The sequence below is a fragment of the Tilletiaria anomala genome (assembly GCF_000711695.1).
Source record: "Tilletiaria anomala UBC 951 chromosome Unknown K437scaffold_5, whole genome shotgun sequence".
Lineage (NCBI taxonomy): Eukaryota > Fungi > Basidiomycota > Exobasidiomycetes > Georgefischeriales > Tilletiariaceae > Tilletiaria > Tilletiaria anomala.
In genome coordinates this window covers 103,580-120,330 of record NW_013547017.1, presented here as the reverse complement: position 1 = coordinate 120,330, position 16,751 = coordinate 103,580, and the positions used below count along the sequence as shown (strand labels likewise).

At 53.9% G+C, this 16,751-nt stretch overlaps 6 protein-coding genes across 6 annotated transcripts; 2 read left to right on the top strand and 4 right to left on the bottom strand.

Annotated features, from left to right (window-relative positions):
- The first annotated feature begins 1,404 nt into the window (after nt 1-1,404).
- Nucleotides 1,405-3,612, top strand: K437DRAFT_132990 (uncharacterized protein). Its single transcript, XM_013390327.1, has 3 exons — nt 1,405-2,083; nt 2,167-3,201; nt 3,440-3,612. Exons 1-3 carry the CDS (start codon nt 1,808-1,810, stop codon nt 3,524-3,526), a joined length of 1,398 nt encoding a protein of 465 aa, XP_013245781.1. The 5' UTR covers nt 1,405-1,807; the 3' UTR covers nt 3,527-3,612.
- Nucleotides 3,613-3,961: 349 nt separating this feature from the next.
- Nucleotides 3,962-5,134, bottom strand: K437DRAFT_253581 (cysteine proteinase). The gene is made up of 5 exons (XM_013390326.1): nt 5,074-5,134; nt 4,953-5,014; nt 4,656-4,877; nt 4,226-4,580; nt 3,962-4,160 (listed from the first exon to the last, which is right to left on the bottom strand). The coding sequence occupies exons 1-5, from the start codon at nt 5,087-5,089 to the stop codon at nt 4,075-4,077; spliced, it is 741 nt and encodes a 246-aa protein (XP_013245780.1). The 5' UTR covers nt 5,090-5,134; the 3' UTR covers nt 3,962-4,074.
- Nucleotides 5,135-5,475: 341 nt separating this feature from the next.
- K437DRAFT_219642 (putative RPL9A-ribosomal protein L9.e) lies at nt 5,476-6,033 on the bottom strand (the record flags this gene model as incomplete). Its single annotated transcript, XM_013390325.1, has 2 exons — nt 5,476-5,530; nt 5,612-6,033. Coding segments are annotated over 2 exons (477 nt in total), but the record flags the coding sequence as incomplete, so codon positions are not given.
- A 2,178-nt stretch (nt 6,034-8,211) lies between these two features.
- Nucleotides 8,212-10,180, top strand: K437DRAFT_219630 (uncharacterized protein; the record flags this gene model as incomplete). Its single annotated transcript, XM_013390324.1, has 3 exons — nt 8,212-8,394; nt 8,471-9,772; nt 9,848-10,180. The coding sequence occupies 3 exons, from the start codon at nt 8,212-8,214 to the stop codon at nt 10,178-10,180; spliced, it is 1,818 nt and encodes a 605-aa protein (XP_013245778.1).
- Nucleotides 10,181-10,220: 40 nt separating this feature from the next.
- Nucleotides 10,221-13,343, bottom strand: K437DRAFT_132894 (uncharacterized protein). Its single transcript, XM_013390323.1, has 2 exons — nt 12,187-13,343; nt 10,221-12,123 (listed from the first exon to the last, which is right to left on the bottom strand). The coding sequence occupies exons 1-2, from the start codon at nt 13,210-13,212 to the stop codon at nt 10,261-10,263; spliced, it is 2,889 nt and encodes a 962-aa protein (XP_013245777.1). The 5' UTR covers nt 13,213-13,343; the 3' UTR covers nt 10,221-10,260.
- A 1,978-nt stretch (nt 13,344-15,321) lies between these two features.
- On the bottom strand, nt 15,322-16,627 carry K437DRAFT_253571 (isopentenyl diphosphate isomerase). Its single transcript, XM_013390322.1, has 3 exons — nt 15,935-16,627; nt 15,757-15,873; nt 15,322-15,679 (listed from the first exon to the last, which is right to left on the bottom strand). The coding sequence occupies exons 1-3, from the start codon at nt 16,473-16,475 to the stop codon at nt 15,525-15,527; spliced, it is 813 nt and encodes a 270-aa protein (XP_013245776.1). The 5' UTR covers nt 16,476-16,627; the 3' UTR covers nt 15,322-15,524.
- Nucleotides 16,628-16,751: the final 124 nt, after the last annotated feature.

The following is a 16,751-nucleotide window of genomic DNA, read 5'->3' as shown; positions in this document are numbered from 1 at the left end:
GATAGGTAGCGCGGATGAGAGAGTGTGTGTGCGTCGACCACGAGGCCCAGTGGCCGGAGAGACTCAGAAAAGCGATCTTCCAGAATTGAGACAAAAGTTATCTTCGGGAGTATCTGGCAGCTCTGGGACCTGATCAGCCCATCTACATTTAGGTAGTCGAGGCTGGACCCTGCCAGCGTACAGCAGCAAAAGTCAGCTGGTATCTCATAGCAGAGCAGGGCACAGCACTGGCATCGTCGCACGCAGCTCTGTGACCGGGCCTGGATGCTGCCAGATCTGGACGCAATGTACATACATATATTTGTGTCGCCCTGATGGAGCGCATTGTTACAATGCTCTGGTCACGCCTGCGTAAAAGTCGTGGATGGAGAATTAACGCGCCTTTGCACAGTGCCCCCTAGTGCCACGAGGGGTCTTGCTCCAGCCTGCAGGCTGTTTGTCCTACACAAGGCGCTGCTGCTGCTGCCCTTCGGGCCTACGGGGCTGCGCCACTGGTGGGATCCCCTTGCGTCGTTTTATTATTATCGCCTTTTGCTTTCTTTTTCTTTTTGGCAGGAGTCCTCTAATTCTGCATTCCATAGTTGGCCCTCCAGTCGCACAGCACTGCTGCACTGTCGGGTACACGAAAACTAACCTAATTCTGCTGCGCCTGTGAACTGGTGGTCGCGTATGAATAATGAAATCGAATGATCGTAATTCGCATTTTCACAGGGTTTGCCACGCCTGGGACGCGGACGACCACCACGACAAGACGGGATGGATACTTTGCTGTATAACCGTGTTCGCAAGCAAGAAAGAGCCTTCAAGAGGATACTGCTGTTTCCTGGCTTATAACACCGTTGCTACCGCGACGTTTCTTGTTTCGTCGCCCGCTTCCTTCCGACGAAAAAGGACATTGAGGGTTAATCTTTTGGGTTTATTAAGGCCAGTCAGCAGCGGCCCACCCTGGTGGATTGGGGGTTTTTTTTTTAGAGGAAATTGCAACTACATCCTCCTCTAGCTTGCTTTTAGCGCCGTTCACCCTAGTTGGCGCCGTGCTCGCTCATCGCTCCCATCCATACCCACTCGCCGCGACTATCCTCGACTTTCACTACACTACACACTCCGTCCACCCCATCTGCGGGGTCAGCGACGAGTCGAGAATTTGTTTTCCTGTGCGCTCTTTATCCGCGCTGCCGCGCTGCTTGCACGCCAATTAAGCAGCAACGTGCCCCCAGCCGCTTGCTGATAGTGATGGCAGTGTGAAAGGACGGTCTCTGCCCAGACGACCGGGCAATCCTATTCTATCCACTGATTCTATCCACTCGCATCATTACTCGCTCATGACCAGGTTAGATGAGCAGGAAAGCTGCTTCGTTGCAACACTACCTCGATCTTTACAATTCAGCGGGTGAACGGTGAATGATCTTCGCCCTCGGACTTGGTGGGGGTGCGAACCATGGTGCACAAGCCTCAAACGATACCAGCGCTTCGCATCAACCTCCTGGACAATGATTCACGAAGGATAGATATTCGCAACCATTTGCAGCTCTGCAAGGACGCAATTGCCATTCCCACACCATAGTTCCACCATCGACCAGGCGCTACTCTGACTGCGCCGGATCGACATCCATCCCCTCTGTCATCAGCTCCCTCCACAATCTCAAAAAGCAAGGAGTCAAGCGGGCCTGGGTTGCAGTCGCATGCTGTATACTTGAGCAACTTTAACAAACGAAGTGCCTGCTATTCGGCGTTCAGCGCGACGCACCTCCATCATCGCAGCACCACTCCCACATATACAGGCATCGCAGCTGCATCCAGCTGCGCCATGTCGTTTCCTATAGTGGACGAGGCGCCTACGGCCAGCGTTGGAAAATGTCCTTCCTCGGACGGCTACAACGCGAGCAACTCCATCCCCTTGGCGCTCGTTCAGCAAGGCGTGGCCCACATCATCCTCTACAGCACGCTTTCTACCCTACTTTTCGTTCTCCTTTGTGTCGTCCTCATGAAAGATGGTCTCTCACCTTCCAAGCGACGAACACCTGTTGTTTGGCTCCTTGGGTTAGCCATGCTGCTCGGCGTCATTGGCTCGGCGCTAGACACGGTGAGTGACATCGATCATCACTGCCCGTCGGTAGAGAAGCGCACACATTGAGCAAAAGGATCGTTACGAATCGCCCTCGGCAGGTCTTCTGGGCAACGCAGATGTTGTGGACCACGAGCAGCTCTGCGCAGACAGCATCATACTACGTTGCGTCCAACTCGATGTTGTTCATTGTCCCGTGGGTCGTGCGCTGGGCCATGTGTCTCCGCATCGCATCTTTCTACCCGGTCACGCTCGCCGGTCGACGAAAGCGATTGACGGTCATTGCCTTGCCGACGGCGATGCAAATCCTCGACTTGGTCGCATTTTGCATCGTTCTGCATGACGGCTTCGACGCCATTGAGACCGCCGGCCAGGATGACGGCAAGCTGACGCTCAGCCTCTCTGAGAAACCCCTCCCATACCGGCTGATGGTCAATCTGCTCGCCTACGGCGCCGCTCTTGTCAGCTCGATCTACATCAACATCTTCATGATCCGTAAGTTCACCACCCTCAGAGGGGGCGCCAGTCGCGGCAGCCCAACGCTCGCGACCCCACCGCGCAACCTGTCCTGGGCCAAACAGCAGCAGCTGCTTTTCGGCATCGCATTCAGCTACATCACACCAACGCTTTTTCTCGTGTCGCTCATCGTCATCTTCTGCACAGTACAAGGGCGCGCCCTCGGCTTTATGCTGGTGTGCAACGTGTACGTCCACGTCTTCTCGGGGACGCTCGCTTGCCTGTCAGCGTGGGCAAACATCGGAGGTAACCTCTCGGGAGGTAGCACTTACTATCCAAAGCACGCAGAAGGCGAGCGACAGGTCTCCATAGGGGATGTGTCGGCGCTTTCCGGGCGGTCAGGCAGCAGGAGCGCCAGCCTTGCGCAGACGGCAAGTGGCATCGGGCTTGGCAGCAACGGTGGCAACCTGGCCACTGTAGGCCAGTTACGAAGGCATTGCGACAACGGCAGCGGCCTTTCGCCACCCAAACAAGACGGCGTTGTGGTAGCCGGCGGCACCTCCGTCGCCCCTTTCCACAACGCCGCTCGGCTGAACGACTCGAATATGCTCCTTGCGGTTGAGCCTTCCAGTGGAGTCACCTTGCACAATAATGTCTTAAGCGTACCAAAGAGCTTGCCGGTGAGCGAGAGCAAACTTTTGCTCCATCAGCGCCGAAGGGTCAGTCTCGTGATATCAAATGTGCCTCGAGAGCTGGATTGGCCTGGCGGAAGCGACCTTGACAATCGATATCAACGGATAGTCCGCAGTGCTTCAGATCGGACAGACACTTGGTCTCACGGTGCCGGTGCCGATGGCAGCTGGGAATTCATACCCCATTCTCCAAGACATCCTGCTCACATCGAGCTGCCCCCGCCAGAGCCTTTGGTCCTGTCAACCAAATCATCAGGAGAAGTACCTGAAGCACTTTCCTCGGCACAGATTGAGATTTCACCATGTTCGCTGACCCCTGCTCAGCGATATGACGGGTTAGGGACAGCGGCGAACCGGGCACCTGTAGCAGCACGGGAAGCGGCGACGCAAGGAGAGCTGGACAAGCTCGACCTCGAAAAGGGGCAGAGTGATACTCGTGGCGACGCGATCAACGGACGGATGGCAGCAATAGAAGTCCTTGACGATGACAATGTGCACCGCCGCGGTTCTGCCATCTCAGCAGAACGGCGGAGCTCAACCCGACGCTTTTGAATCCCAGCTCAGTCGTCTCTACACCACCGTGATCGTGACGCTATCCGACAAAGCAAACCGTTCCCGGCGAAAATACCAGCTCACATTTGATACCCCGCCAACCCAAAACGCTGCCCTGTGAACACTTGACCATGCAAGAAAACGGCGGCAGACCGTTACTTTTGCATCCCTTGCCATCCTTTGCTAATTTTATCCACTGCTGTTTAACCCGAGTACATCCAGATTGCATGCATATTTGTATTACTACGCAATGTCTCTAGCAATGAAAGGTCTCTCGTCGGAAACCGCGCGTGATGAACGACTAGATGATCACTGCACCGGCGCAAGAGCGATGAGATTGAAGTTCAGCTCTTCTGGGTTCAAGCTCATGTAAGATTCCTGGATCCATTTGGCAGCTGCGCAGCAGAGCGATGAAATAGATATTAATGTCCGGTCTCACGTCGAAATGGAGAAAACGTACCAGTCTTGAGCAAGGCTTCCTGCGTAGGCACTTGCACTCCGCAATGCACGGGACCCTTCCGCCGTCCATCGAGCTCGATTAACTCGCCGGTCTTCTTGTCTCGAACAAAGCAATCGAAATGTAGATCCACATTTGCTTCAGCCGAAGGTGCCTCCGTCTGCCCCTGGGCTGAAATGTCGCTATGAACTTGATGAAGCTCCTGAGATTCAACAAGCAAGGCTGCACGGTCTCGGGGTGAAAGCGATGTAGCTTTCTCGAGCAGCTTGGCAAGCGGCGAGTCAGCCTTAATGCATTCCCGCGCAGAGCTGTTAGCGAGCGAGTGCAACAGGCCCATCGTGCCACAGGCATTGCCGATCTGCCAAGGAAGTGTGCTTGGGAAATCAGCACCAAACACCGTACAAGTGTGTCAGATTCGCCGGTTCGTGCTCACGGTCTGCTTGAACCACAGAGAATCACCTGTCGCTTCGGCGGTGGCTGCCTCATCTATGTCTTTGTCATCTTCCAACCTCTTTTCCTCGTACTCTTTAGATACCGGAAAGAGGAGCAACACCGCCTCAGCTGGGCTTGGAACCATGTCGAGTAAAGCATCGTCAAGACCAAACACATCGTAGTATTGAAAAGTGCCTTCCTGCAGGCCCATCTTGTGGGCCCACTGCAAGGCCCGGTGCACAAGTCATGTACGTCAGTCGGTCATAGCTGCGAATATCGCGAGCTTGAAGTCACGAACAGCCGTGAACAACTCAGGGTCGGACTCCAACGGGACCCATCGAACGGCTGAGGGCTCGTCAACTGTCGAGGGAGCAAGATGGTCAAAATGATGCATGCTCACCTTGCCGTCCCTGACTTACCACTCATGCTGGCCATGTGTCAGGGCTGATGCGCTAATGTTCCGAATCCGCCAGTGGGCGTCCGTTAGCGATGCTAGGCGTAGCTCAGAATCTGCTGGCACACGACGTGCGTGCATGTGTCTGTCTACCGAGGAAACACATCATTTGTATCATTGGACCTCGATCCGAATGCGCGCATAGGCAGTGGCGGCTGCAAATACCTCCTGCGTTCCGCTTGTGCTTCGACATCGTCCGTCACGGCTTTAATACATGACACTTCAAGCATTGGACACGTACACGGGGTCCGTAATTGATGATGTACAACGGAATGTCATATTGCTCATAGCACAACGTGACTCGTGGGTGCTCCGAAAAGCAATGCATACAAGGCTGGTGAGAGCATGGTCCCGCCCCTATTTTCATCTAAACCTCAGCCTGAACGATCGGGCCTTTCGCGCTGACGTAGAGACCATCCAAGCTAAACGTTGCAAGTGCGATAAAACGTAAGCTACCCAGTACGATTAAAAACTCCAGTTACTCATGAAGCGTGAACACTCACAACTTCCGGATATCCTTGTTCTTGACAAGGCATGCGCCGTGCATGTCTGCTGCCGATTGCGAAACCTCATCAATGTCGTTACCCTCCACGAGAACCTGGTCCTTCTGCGCCTTGTCCTCCTGAATGGTGACGCCCTTCCTCATGTCAACCTTGCGCACCCGCTTCTCTCCAAGGAAGTTCCTGATCTCCACGCTCTTGTGGTCGTCTGCAATGATCATGTTAACGGGGAAATGCGCGTAGACGGCGCGGACCTTGTACTGAAAGCCAACAGTGACACCCTTGATCATGTTCGCGACCGCAGCGGCAGCGGTACGGATGCAGGCAACGTGCTTGCGCCCACCGTGCCAGACAATGAACTTGATCTTGTTACCCTTAGGACTCTTCACTAGCCGCATGTCCATGTTCATGTGCTTGAGCGCCTGTGTTCACACAAATAATTCAGGGTCAGCCAAAAACACTCGACGTGAAGGCGTTGCGTTTGGCAGATGCAAGTCCAGCGCTCCCCAACCCCAGCGCGCCGCAGAAAGACGATTTGTCAATGCCCTTGCACCAAAGAGTACGTTGGTAGCAAGGCATCCTTCTCCCAGGGATCCTCACATCACCCAGACACTCCACCTGGGTTACATGCCCTTCCCCTTCCCATGGCCTTGCAAATGCGACTTGTTCGCCAACACACCTTGTGGAGCTCGCCCCGCGGGCCCTTGACATGGATAGTGCGGGCGTGAAGGTTAACTTCGACACCCTCCGGGATGGAGATGTCGAGGTCCTTGTAGACTTGCAGCATTTTGGCGACAGGCGAATGAGTGGTCGACTGGAGCAATGAAGCGAATCACAGTCAGTATGAAACATCTGGAGATGGAAGGCGAATATTTGTGAAAGCCCGGCAGCAAATGTGCATGCACCATGCAAAGGACCTGGGCTTTCCTTTGGAACCCCGAATGACAGTCACACCGGAGTATCGGCACAAACTTCCACATGACAATGCATGGGAGAGCACAGATTGTCTTGATTTCGGCAATGACCAAGCGCTAGAGGCCGTGAGCATGCCCTTCCAAGCCCCCATAATGTCGAAGTTGGCCGATAGCTCGTCCCGCCATGTAGCTACCCCGATTCGCACCCATCATGCCATAATTAGAGGGAGCCTCTACCTGCTCCATTGCATCACGATATCCACCGCTGCAAGTATGTGCCCGACGACTACTGTGATGCCAACTGTGCCGTAAAGCCTTTTGATATCAACTGATAGGATCGGGCCAAGCGCCCCCCCCCTTTCCATTCACCATCCTTCCGGACCAGCGGTTTTCGGACGTCCTTGCGTATTCACATTTGGCGATGCTGCTGCTGCCGCGGCTGCTCCCGATGTCTCCAAGGAGGACAGTGTAAACACTTACTTTGCTGATACCTTGACGCTTGCCCTCGCTCACCAGCGTCGAACTTGGAGATGAATGCTTCTAGAAATGCTGAAGGCGTTACGGGTGTGGGACGATGTGCGGCTCGGTGACTGTAGCGGGAGCGACTGCGGCTGCCGGAATGTGGGCTGAATAATTCGGTAAACCTTGGCCTCTCGGCTGTCTCATTCTTTTCGTGAGTACATCTGAAATCCGCCCTTTTCTTCTTGCACGTGACTGATGTCGATCTGCGGGTGTTTACGTGATGTCACCTTGCCCTATGCGTAATCCTCAGCAGAGAACGCGCGGCTGCCCGCTTCCCAGCCGTCCAAGCTGTCACTTGCTGGCACCCATCTTGCCTGGTCTTCACTAACCCACTTCCCTTTCATCCTGCATCTATCTTCAACTAAGGAGCGAACAGAGACTGCAAGCAGAGAGGAGAGAGGGAGGACCAGCTGGTTTGATTGTGCTGACCGCTAGTTCAGGAGCGGTCTTGAGAGAGAGAGCAAATCGATAGCAACGAGGAGTAGCACCGTATAACCCATCCTCAACAAATTGAGGATCGATCCAGGTGTCATAAGTCACGCTGCGAGACGTTCTGCTGCGCTTGGTCTACTGCTTCACTCGGCGCAGGAGCGACGATTAGTGATTGCGTGGAAGACCTTCCTTCTGGCCTGTAACTCTGTTCGAGAGGAATCTTGCCACGACACCAAGGTGGTCCACTAAGGGGCACCGGGCGTGCTTTCTTCCTTTGACCCCGACTCCTTACGCACCAAAAGGTCTACTCTTCCTGTGTGTATCGCTTTCGCATTACACTCTACCTCTGCTACCAGCATTCCCGACCCTTCATCCCTGCCCAGCAGCTTTGGTTGCAAACGCTACTGACTTTCGCGGTCTCGACGGTCGAACACCCAGCATCTCGTCAAGATCAGTGGCTTCGTCTTGGTGGCTGTGCCCTTCATATCACACCTTTGACCGGACCTTGCTTCAAGCAGGATGTACGGCCAGTTTCAGGCGCCTGGTGGTGCCTCTCCTCCGCTCTTTGGCGTTCCCGTCGCTCCGGTGCAAGTGCCGTACGGTCAAGCCTATCTAGGCCAGCAAGCTTTCTACGGTCCAGGAAACGCTGTGCCGGGGCCCTCAAATTATCCGCCGCATCAGCCGATTTTTGCCCAAATGCAGCCACCATACTCTGCACCTCAGCCTGCACTGATGATGGCTCCAGCGCCAGACATCGCGAATGATGCGTCGGCTTTCGAACGTGCGTTTCGTGACCACCTTACGACGTTGACTTTCAACAGTAAGCAGATTATCACGATGTTAACCATCATGGCTGACGACTACAAGGACCGCATGTCAACTGTTGTGGCTCGAGTGCTCGACACACACATCACATCCGTGAGTATGAAGCCCAGTGGAAACACACTGCACTTCAATTGACACATTGTCCATCGTGGTGTGCTACCCTATAAAGAGCCCGCCGCAATTCAGGCTGCCTTCGCTCTACCTACTAGACTCCATATGCAAGAATATCGGCTATCCGTACCACGTGCTTTGGGCGCCGCACATAGCCCGGATCTTCATGGATTCGTATCGTGTCGTTGACTTGCCGGTTAAAGCTAAGCTTGAAGACCTGCTTGCTACATGGCGCGATTCTGGAAGCGATGGTGGCCCTCTATTTGGCTTTGATGCCCAGAAACAACTCGAAAAAGCACTGTACTCGTCAGCAGAGGGTCACCGTTCTGATCCGCGCTTGCAGTCTGCACCCGGATCCGCGGGTCAGAGCATGCAGCAGCAGTCCAAAGTACATAGTTTGCTCAGGAGAATCAACTCACAACTCGAGCTCGGCTCACAAGAGCAGTATCGCCATCCTGACAACGTCGAGCTCGTCTCGCGGCTAGAAGCTCTACGAGGGCTGCGCCAAGTGGTCCAGACTGGCACGCTTCCTGAGGACGACTATAGCAGGATCGATGAACAGTTGTCAGCCATGGAGCACGCCCCCACTCCGCAGCCTCCTGGGCCCGCCCCAGGCCCACCGCCGGCGGGTGTGACCACTCCGGAGCGGATAGGCGGTCTACCAAGCAATCTCGCTGCCTCACTCAATGCACTTGGCAGTGGGGCCACCAGCGATGAAGCTGCTGCTTCGGGCAACGTAGCTAGCGATCTCTTCTCTAAGCTAATGGCATCCGGTCTCTTGGGCAATGTCGCGCAATCCCAGCCGCAAGAGCCAGAGCAAGACGATGAATACACCCGGATGATCATGACTTCCGATATCAAGCTGACTGTGCACGAGCTGCAGCGCGATCTCTCCTCGTCGTTGCTTGAGGATGCGCTGCTGTTGCGCGGATATCTGCCTGCGCAATGTCGCCAGTGTGCGCGGCGCTTTCCAACAGGTGACAAAGGCCAGCGAAGCAAAGATGAGCATCTCGATTGGCATTTCAAGCAGAACAAGCGCGTGAAGGATAGCTTGGCGCGTGGACAATCGCGTCAGTGGTTTCCGAAGCTGGAAGAATTTATTCGCGGCGGCTTCGACGACTCGCCCCCCACTGCGGGTGTTGAGTCGGGCGCGGAGAATGGGGGTGCCGGGGGATCAGTCATGACGGTGGAACAAGAGAAGGTACTGAAGGCCAAGTTTGCTTCGTTGTACGTGATTGCGCCAACAGACCCGACTGTAGCCGCTCAGCCATGCCCAATTTGCAAGGAAAGCTTCAAGAGCGTCTATAACGAAGAAGAGGAGGAGTGGGTATGGTACGACGCGATTGAGGTGAACAGCAGTGTGAGTTACACCTGCCCCCGAAATGAAATCATTTTCTGGCGCTGATTCCTGGTACCGATGCTTGCTCTTGGACAGTACTATCATGCCTCATGCTATCATTCTGCCGAAAGCCTGTCGGCCTCGGTGAAGCGCGACAGCACGCCGGCGGATTCAAGCGATACTACAGCGCATCCACGGTCACGAAGCACAACGCCTGCATTGGCCGGTACAGTCAAGGACGCAAAACACGGTGCAGCGGCTTTGGACCCAGTCTCGCGGCTTAAGGAAGAGGAAGGCATCTCATCACCAAAACGTAAGCGAGAAGAGATGGATGATCCGCAGGAAGGTGAACAGGAGGCGGTAGGAGAATCAGGGAGTCCGCCTGCGAAAAAGGTGGCAATCAATCGGGAGGGAGATGTGCAGGCATGAGCAGCTGTTGGCAGATAATATCAGTACATCCCACAACATCTTGTAATCATCATCCATTGGTTTTCTTCCATCAATATATTTCACTTGTTCGGTGACGTGAGCCGCCATCCGATTGCGTCAGAAACGTCAGGCTTGAGCCCAACGAGGGAGTACGCTTGTGAAACCAAACTACTGAATTGCTCGTAAACTTCCTGTAGTTCTTCCACAGTTCCCCGCAGAAGATTTTCGGTTGCCAAGTCATCGCCAAGGTACAAGCTGAAATCAGCTTCTGCATCGGTCAGCGCAGCCCTTGCAGTCGTCTGGAATGAGTCAAATGCGTTTGTTGCTTTTTCTGCAGATGTGTCCAGATTGCTCTGGAGTTCTCCCTGAATCGCCTTGGATGCGGTGTCCAGGAAAACTCGTAATGGGAAACTTGCAGAGCGAACGACATAGTCGCGTACAGCGGCAGAAGTGCTCTGCAACGTGGCTTTGAGCTCCTTCGAGATCGCCGAGTTACTCAAACGTAGTGCAGAGATGCCGTTTTGCACCTGATCGGACTCTGTCTCTGCTTCTCGCTGATTCGAAGCTTGGACCAGTCTTCTTGGATCAAGCAGAGCGCCGGTACTGGCCCAGAGCGTGCTCAGAGCAGAGACGAGCACGGAAAGATCGATGCCTGGGGCACTATCATTGATCTGCGCCGAGTTGAACGCGCCACCCTCGGCCTCACGCTCCTGCAGATGCTGAACAGCAACGTCAAGTGAGACGAGTGCCTCGCGCAGCAAGAGGACGTGCCGTAAAAGGAACAAGTCGGAGTAGAAAGCGGCAGTGCTTTGCGTTGATGCAGCTGGGCACTGTTGCATGATGCGAGCAGCATTCCTCAAAGCCGAAAGACAACTCCGAAGCGCTTGAGAGCCGGCGTCTCTCAGTTGCTCCGACGAGAGAGCTTTGTGTAGCACGGCGAGGATCTCAAATGTGCGAAAGAAAGCGGGATACCAGGTGCGTGTAGCTTCATTGGAAGGCTTGGTGAACAGATGTGATGGGCTGCCTGACGTCGGACTTGATGTTGACTCTTCCTCCGCGTCGATTGCAGCTCCTAAGAGACCAGCACCGCCTATGCTGCTTATGCGTCGTCGATGACCTGCGGCTGCGGTGGGTTTGAGACCGCCATTGCTTTGCAGCTTAAGGTTGTCAAAGTAATCGAGATCTGCAGGACTTGGCATGTAGGCTGCGACGTGCGATGCGATTACAGCTTGCGCGCGGCTGAGCAACCTTGCACGCACTTCCTTCAGAACAGGGGCCAAGGTACGTCGGAGCGAAACAGAGTCAACAGGCCGGGTGTCTGCGGGGGGGTCAAGCTGGCAAGTCCAGAGAAAATGGCATGCTCTAGCAAGAGTGGCCAACTCGGTCTCCTTGGCGAGTCTAATCTTGAGCTTGTCCAGCAATGGCGTCGCGACGAGTGCTTCCATGTGTGTAACGAATTCGCATTGTCCGCTTGAAAGGCCTTCAGGCGGCGGCCTGATGTCCATCATCTGCGAGCACAACTCCTCTTCGTCTGCACAAAGAGGTATAGCAAAGCGTAGAGCGAAATCTAGGAATTTGAGGAGAGAGTTGGTGGGAGTGGAGGATGAGGGTGCAGATCCCACTGCCCCTTCGGAGGCAACGAATGCATCTATGCGGATGAAACTGGCATTGACAAAGTTGGCAAGTAGTGATTGGCGTGACGTGAAAAGGGAGGTGCGACAATCTGTGAGGATGGGCCCAACCTCTGGCAGGAAGACGGTCTCATAGCCCTGCTCCCGACGATTGATAACTTGTTGCTCTCTTGAGGGCTGTGAGTCGATCTGTTCGTCGGCGCCTAGCTTTCGTGACCGTTTCTCAAGCTCCACCAACAATGTGCGAATTTGCGCCGTCTCGTTGATTTGTGGATCAAAGAAAAGCGATTGGATGGCGAGTTCTGCCAGCTCCTGTTGAAGGCAGACAATCAGCACACGGCAAGCTCCCACAAGGTTCAACTGAGGGAAGCGCACCATTCGGGGATCCCCAAGCTCTAGCGAGTCGGGTCGCTCCTTCTCTTTACCCTTTCTGATCTTGTTCGTCTGCCAAATTTTCAATCCTTCCTGCGTCTTCGTCGTCCAGTCTGCCGTCCATCTAAAGAGCCACATGCGTATCAAGCTGGCGGCTCTGACGATGCACTGCTCGAAACGCATCCGATACAAGTTCGCGTCCTTGTAGTGTTCGTGTGCTGCTACGAAGGACAGCGCAACGTCTAGCTTGTCGAGGTTGTGTAGAAAGTCTGGGGCGAGGACAAGGGAAAGGTCGGGTGAAGGACTGGACAGGAAGCGCGTGATACCCGGCAGCAGCGCAAAGTAGCTCCTGCGTAGGGATAATCCCTCAGCTAGCTCGTGCAGCCGGTCCATCTTCTCTAACTGGGTTTCTGCATCTTCGCGCAGACCCATTGTTCCTTCTTCGACGTATTGGCACCCAGCTCGAAGCTCAGAGACGTGTACAGCGGCGCGTTCAATATCCTCGAGAATTGCATCGACTGCCTTCCTTGCACGCGTCACTTGTTCGACTGAGGCGACGTATGATGATTCATTTGTGGAGAAGATATGGTCTTCTAGCGAAGCGATCCATGCTTGATATGCTGCTGTGTCAGAGAGCGGCTTCGAAGGCAGGGCTGCTTGCATTTTGCGATCCAACGACCCAGCTTCTAGGGAGTCGTCCAATTTGCCTGACCGCCCCGCTTCACTGCGTGTTGCGGGAGATTGTGCATGACCATTGAGGCCCATGCTCCCTCCGGTTGCAGCAACGTCATCGCTCTGCGAGGTTCGCCGCCGTTGCCCTAACGCATGGGCTTTCTTTTGTCCGTCGATCCATTCTCCGAGCGTAGTTACGGATGCCTTGTCGACATCGGACAGTGGTGCCAATTGCGTCGACCATTGCTCGAGCGTCAGCTTGACCTTCTCTGTCCGGTTCTGAGTCGAGGACGCAGCGAGCTGCTGCCCTTGTGGCGCTTGAGCGTGACCACCTTGATTGCCCTTGCTCCTGTGCATGGCGTACAAGCTGGGCACTTCACACCCAACCTCCGAGCCAGAGGACGAGCGACGGCTGGACTCTCAGGTTTTGCCGTCCTCTTTGCCAAACACCTACTCCATATGCAGGTCACAAGAAAAGATGATGTAAGACCACTCTGACACAGCTGATCGCTCTCCTACGGGCTGCTTGATCTTGATCCTGACGAGAGATGCTCCACGGACTCCTCGCAACCTCCATCGGTTGTTAATTGTCGCACCATTGGAAGTTGTTGCTTCGTACCTAGACAAGGGCGTCGGGCGCGTTCCGCTCCCACTTCCTAATGCACGAAGCATCAACTGTCGCACAAGGTGCTCCACTTTGCCTTCGTCATTATCTATCCAATTTTATGCTCCTTGTGTGCATTGGATCTATCACCTACAGCATGTGATAATGCGATCATGACTCCTAGGCCTTGCTGTGCAGGCTATCTTCACAATCTAGCAATGCGGCCGGCAATTCATGTCCACCTGGCACTCCCAAACTGGCCAGAGATGCCAACTTGCTGCATTCAAGCGGCGAAAGCTTAGCAATTCTCTGCTTTCTTCAAGTCTTCAGACTTGCAAGGCTAGTAAATGATTCGCATTGCTAAGTACATTGACTGTTTATCCAGGCAAGTCTTTAATCCGCAGCAGGCGTTTGAGCCTCATCTAATTTATATCCTCCGCCTTGAAGGACCATATGAGCTGACTCTTTTCGTCACCATATGCATTCCTATAACACAAATATTTCTTCATGGCCATGACGAATACCCCCATTCCATGTGTCAAGTCGGCTTGGACAATCATGTGCAATGCTCAACATCCATTTTGACGAATAGATCAATGATACTTTCTCGCTTTGCGCCCAATGCCCCCTCCCCCCAATCTAACACCGTCGCCAGCTTCATGGCAGAGGGAGAACCGCGCATCGGATCACAGTAGAGACACGTTTGGCTAACGAGGTTTATGACCAAGACTGACCAGTGAGTCCCTTCATTCACCTTTATGGGCATTAGCACCGCTTCCGCGCCTGGCATGTCAATTGTTTCTAACCGTGCGGCGAAACAAATGATCGACGTTGTCGTCAGTTATAACCTGAAACCTTTCACACGTATCTGAGCGTCACTCACACCATCGCCTTTGAAGGCTCTGAACCTGTGTTCAGCTGTAGAGAATATACTTGTCTACAGATACGTCGTGAGTATCAGTATCTCCCGTCTCTCTGACATAAGTGCTGTGTACTAAAGTAGTTGTTCCTAGAAGTTATGACATCACCCCCAAGCTATGCTCTGCGACTGCACTCTGTGCAGAGCTCTGCGACCGTAAGAAGATTTTTCGTCAAAGGTTCGACAAACTATGGCAAAGCTGTTCGACTTTAATGCATTTAGCTCTTGCGCCAACAGACGCAAGTCATCCGTCCAACTAATTGCATCAAGCCATCTCGTATGGACCTGCTCAGGCGCGCCAGCAAGTGCGATGATAGACCATTCACTGATGACGCTACTTTCAGTTCGTGTTATTACACACTTGCTTTCTTTAAATTATCTACCACCCTTGGCTTCTATCTACCTGCTTTGGCCCCGGGGGAGGCAGCTGAAGGATCACCTTTGATTTTCGAGCTTGCGTAAATCTACCAAAATGATGAGATGTGTCTTCTAGGCGACTGAGCCTCTTGCGCTGCGCAACCACTTCTCTTGACGCACTGACGACAAGCTGAAAAATCAGAACGTTCAATGAGCGAGCACACACTTGGAATGCGAAAGGAATAGCGTGTCTGACCAACCAAGCTTCTACCTTGACTTTATTCGCCTTTTCGTCATCGTCATCGGCATCGTCCTCGCCGTTTTCGTCTGAAAGGAAGCCAGCTCGCACTACTCTGCGAGAGCGTGGTGCTTCCTGCTCAGCCGTGCACTCTCTGCGCGTCTCACGTGTTGAGGTCCGACTCGGGCTTTCTGAACTGGGGCGTAATGCTCAGCCTATTCATCCTCAGATGCTGCGCAGACGGGAGCGAGATGTTCTTTCGAGCTGTAAAACCTGCACCCCTTTCGACTGTTTTCTCATCCTTTCTCATCTTTCACAATGTAACCTGACCGGCTCACCTTCCATTCATCGCTGTTTCCAAATCAAGAAATGCATTCCGACGCAATGGTTTGCGGATTAAATGAAAGTAAACGATAGCTATGTAACAACGATATGTTCAAGCAAAATGAGCAAGCTTATATGTGCCATGAACTCGTTCACTCATATCACGCCCGGACGACTTGATCAAGAGGTTGAACAAGTGGTAGCCAGGCGCAGCACGATAGAGCGCCCTAGAGCATCCTGTGGATCTCGTCGTCCTTGAGCCTGTTGAGACTGAGAGCGTTGAACTCTTTCCCTGAGGAAGCCTTCTCGGACGCGAGCTCGGTCCACCAGGGGATCAAGAACTTTGCGGCAATCAGCTTGAACCAAGGCGTGAACGATGAGGCTGAGGAGACAAAGCGGTGGAATGTATTAGCGGTGAAGCGGGAGCTGTGGAGCAAGCGTTCAGCAGCGTACACTCACGGTCAAGCTCGTCCATAAGCGCTTTGAGCTCTGATTGATCCACCCATTTCACTTCCGAAACTTCGTTCAGATTCGGATTCAGAGTGACGGGGGCAGTGATGAATAGAATGTAGTCGACTATGTGTCAAGAATATCAGAAAGCGGCCCGCCTTGACGAACGACATCCGTTTCAACTTACTCTCATGCTCGCCCCACAAGCCATCGCTAGGTGCTAGGTAGTGAATCCGGGTCAGAAATTGAAACTTGTCAAGCGGGACTTGCTCCGGCAGTATCCCAAGCTCGTGTTCCAACTTCCGTTGCGCTGCTCTTCGGACGCCGATCTGATCCTTCTCTTCCAGCTCTCCTTTGATCGCCAGCGGATGGGAGCAGCACGTGTTTGTCCACATGCTTGGGAATGTGATCTTCTCCTCCGCGCGCTTCTGCAAGAGCAGCTTGCCGCTGGTTGGATCGAAGAGGAAGCACGAAAATGCGCGGTGAAGCAGACCGGCGTTGATGTTGGTCATGAGGTGACATTCCTTCTTGGAACCATCCCGGAGGTACATATCATTCTCGTCTAGTACGATGCAGCGCTCCTCCATCAGCCGAATCTGCTCCTCATCGTGTCCAGCGAGTTGCTCGTCGACGGCGGCGGCCTGCGCAGGAAGACGAATAGTCTCTGTGACGCCGCCGGCATCAGCGCCGGGGCCTGCAGTGGCCGTTGTAGTGGTCGAGGTGGACATCTTTGCCGGTCGCGAGCAGGCAGCTCCACATACACACCGGGCAGAGTGCGATGAGAAGTCAGCTCGTCCAGCAAAAGATTATGCAGTTCGATTGCCTTCACGTTTCTCCATTGGAAGTCATTGACCCTGAGAGGACCCCAACTTGCGTTGCCTGTGAAGTGGAGTGCTGAAACCGACACCGTTCCAGTGCCCGCTTTCCCATTTGTCGTTCTGTCGCGAGAGGTGCGGAAGTGCGGAACTGTGACCGGATCCTCTCGTTCACTTTCTTTTACTCTT

Coding starts and splice junctions, on each gene's coding strand:
- K437DRAFT_132990 (XM_013390327.1), top strand. CDS start 1,808: ATGTCGTTTCCTATAGTGGACGAGGCGCCTACGGCCAGCGTTGGAAAA. Junction 2,084..2,166: donor TTGGCTCGGCGCTAGACACG/GTGAGTGACATC, acceptor CGCCCTCGGCAG/GTCTTCTGGGCAACGCAGAT. Junction 3,202..3,439: donor GCGTACCAAAGAGCTTGCCG/GTGAGCGAGAGC, acceptor TGCCCCCGCCAG/AGCCTTTGGTCCTGTCAACC.
- K437DRAFT_253581 (XM_013390326.1), bottom strand. Junction 4,878..4,952: donor ACCCTGAGTTGTTCACGGCT/GTTCGTGACTTC, acceptor CGGGCCTTGCAG/TGGGCCCACAAGATGGGCCT. Junction 4,161..4,225: donor GGAAGCCTTGCTCAAGACTG/GTACGTTTTCTC, acceptor TCTGCTGCGCAG/CTGCCAAATGGATCCAGGAA.
- K437DRAFT_253571 (XM_013390322.1), bottom strand. CDS start 16,475: ATGTCCACCTCGACCACTACAACGGCCACTGCAGGCCCCGGCGCTGAT. Junction 15,874..15,934: donor CTTGTGGGGCGAGCATGAGA/GTAAGTTGAAAC, acceptor CTTGACACATAG/TCGACTACATTCTATTCATC. Junction 15,680..15,756: donor GCTTATGGACGAGCTTGACC/GTGAGTGTACGC, acceptor TTGTCTCCTCAG/CCTCATCGTTCACGCCTTGG.
- K437DRAFT_132894 (XM_013390323.1), bottom strand. CDS start 13,212: ATGCACAGGAGCAAGGGCAATCAAGGTGGTCACGCTCAAGCGCCACAA. Junction 12,124..12,186: donor AGCTTGGGGATCCCCGAATG/GTGCGCTTCCCT, acceptor TGCCTTCAACAG/GAGCTGGCAGAACTCGCCAT.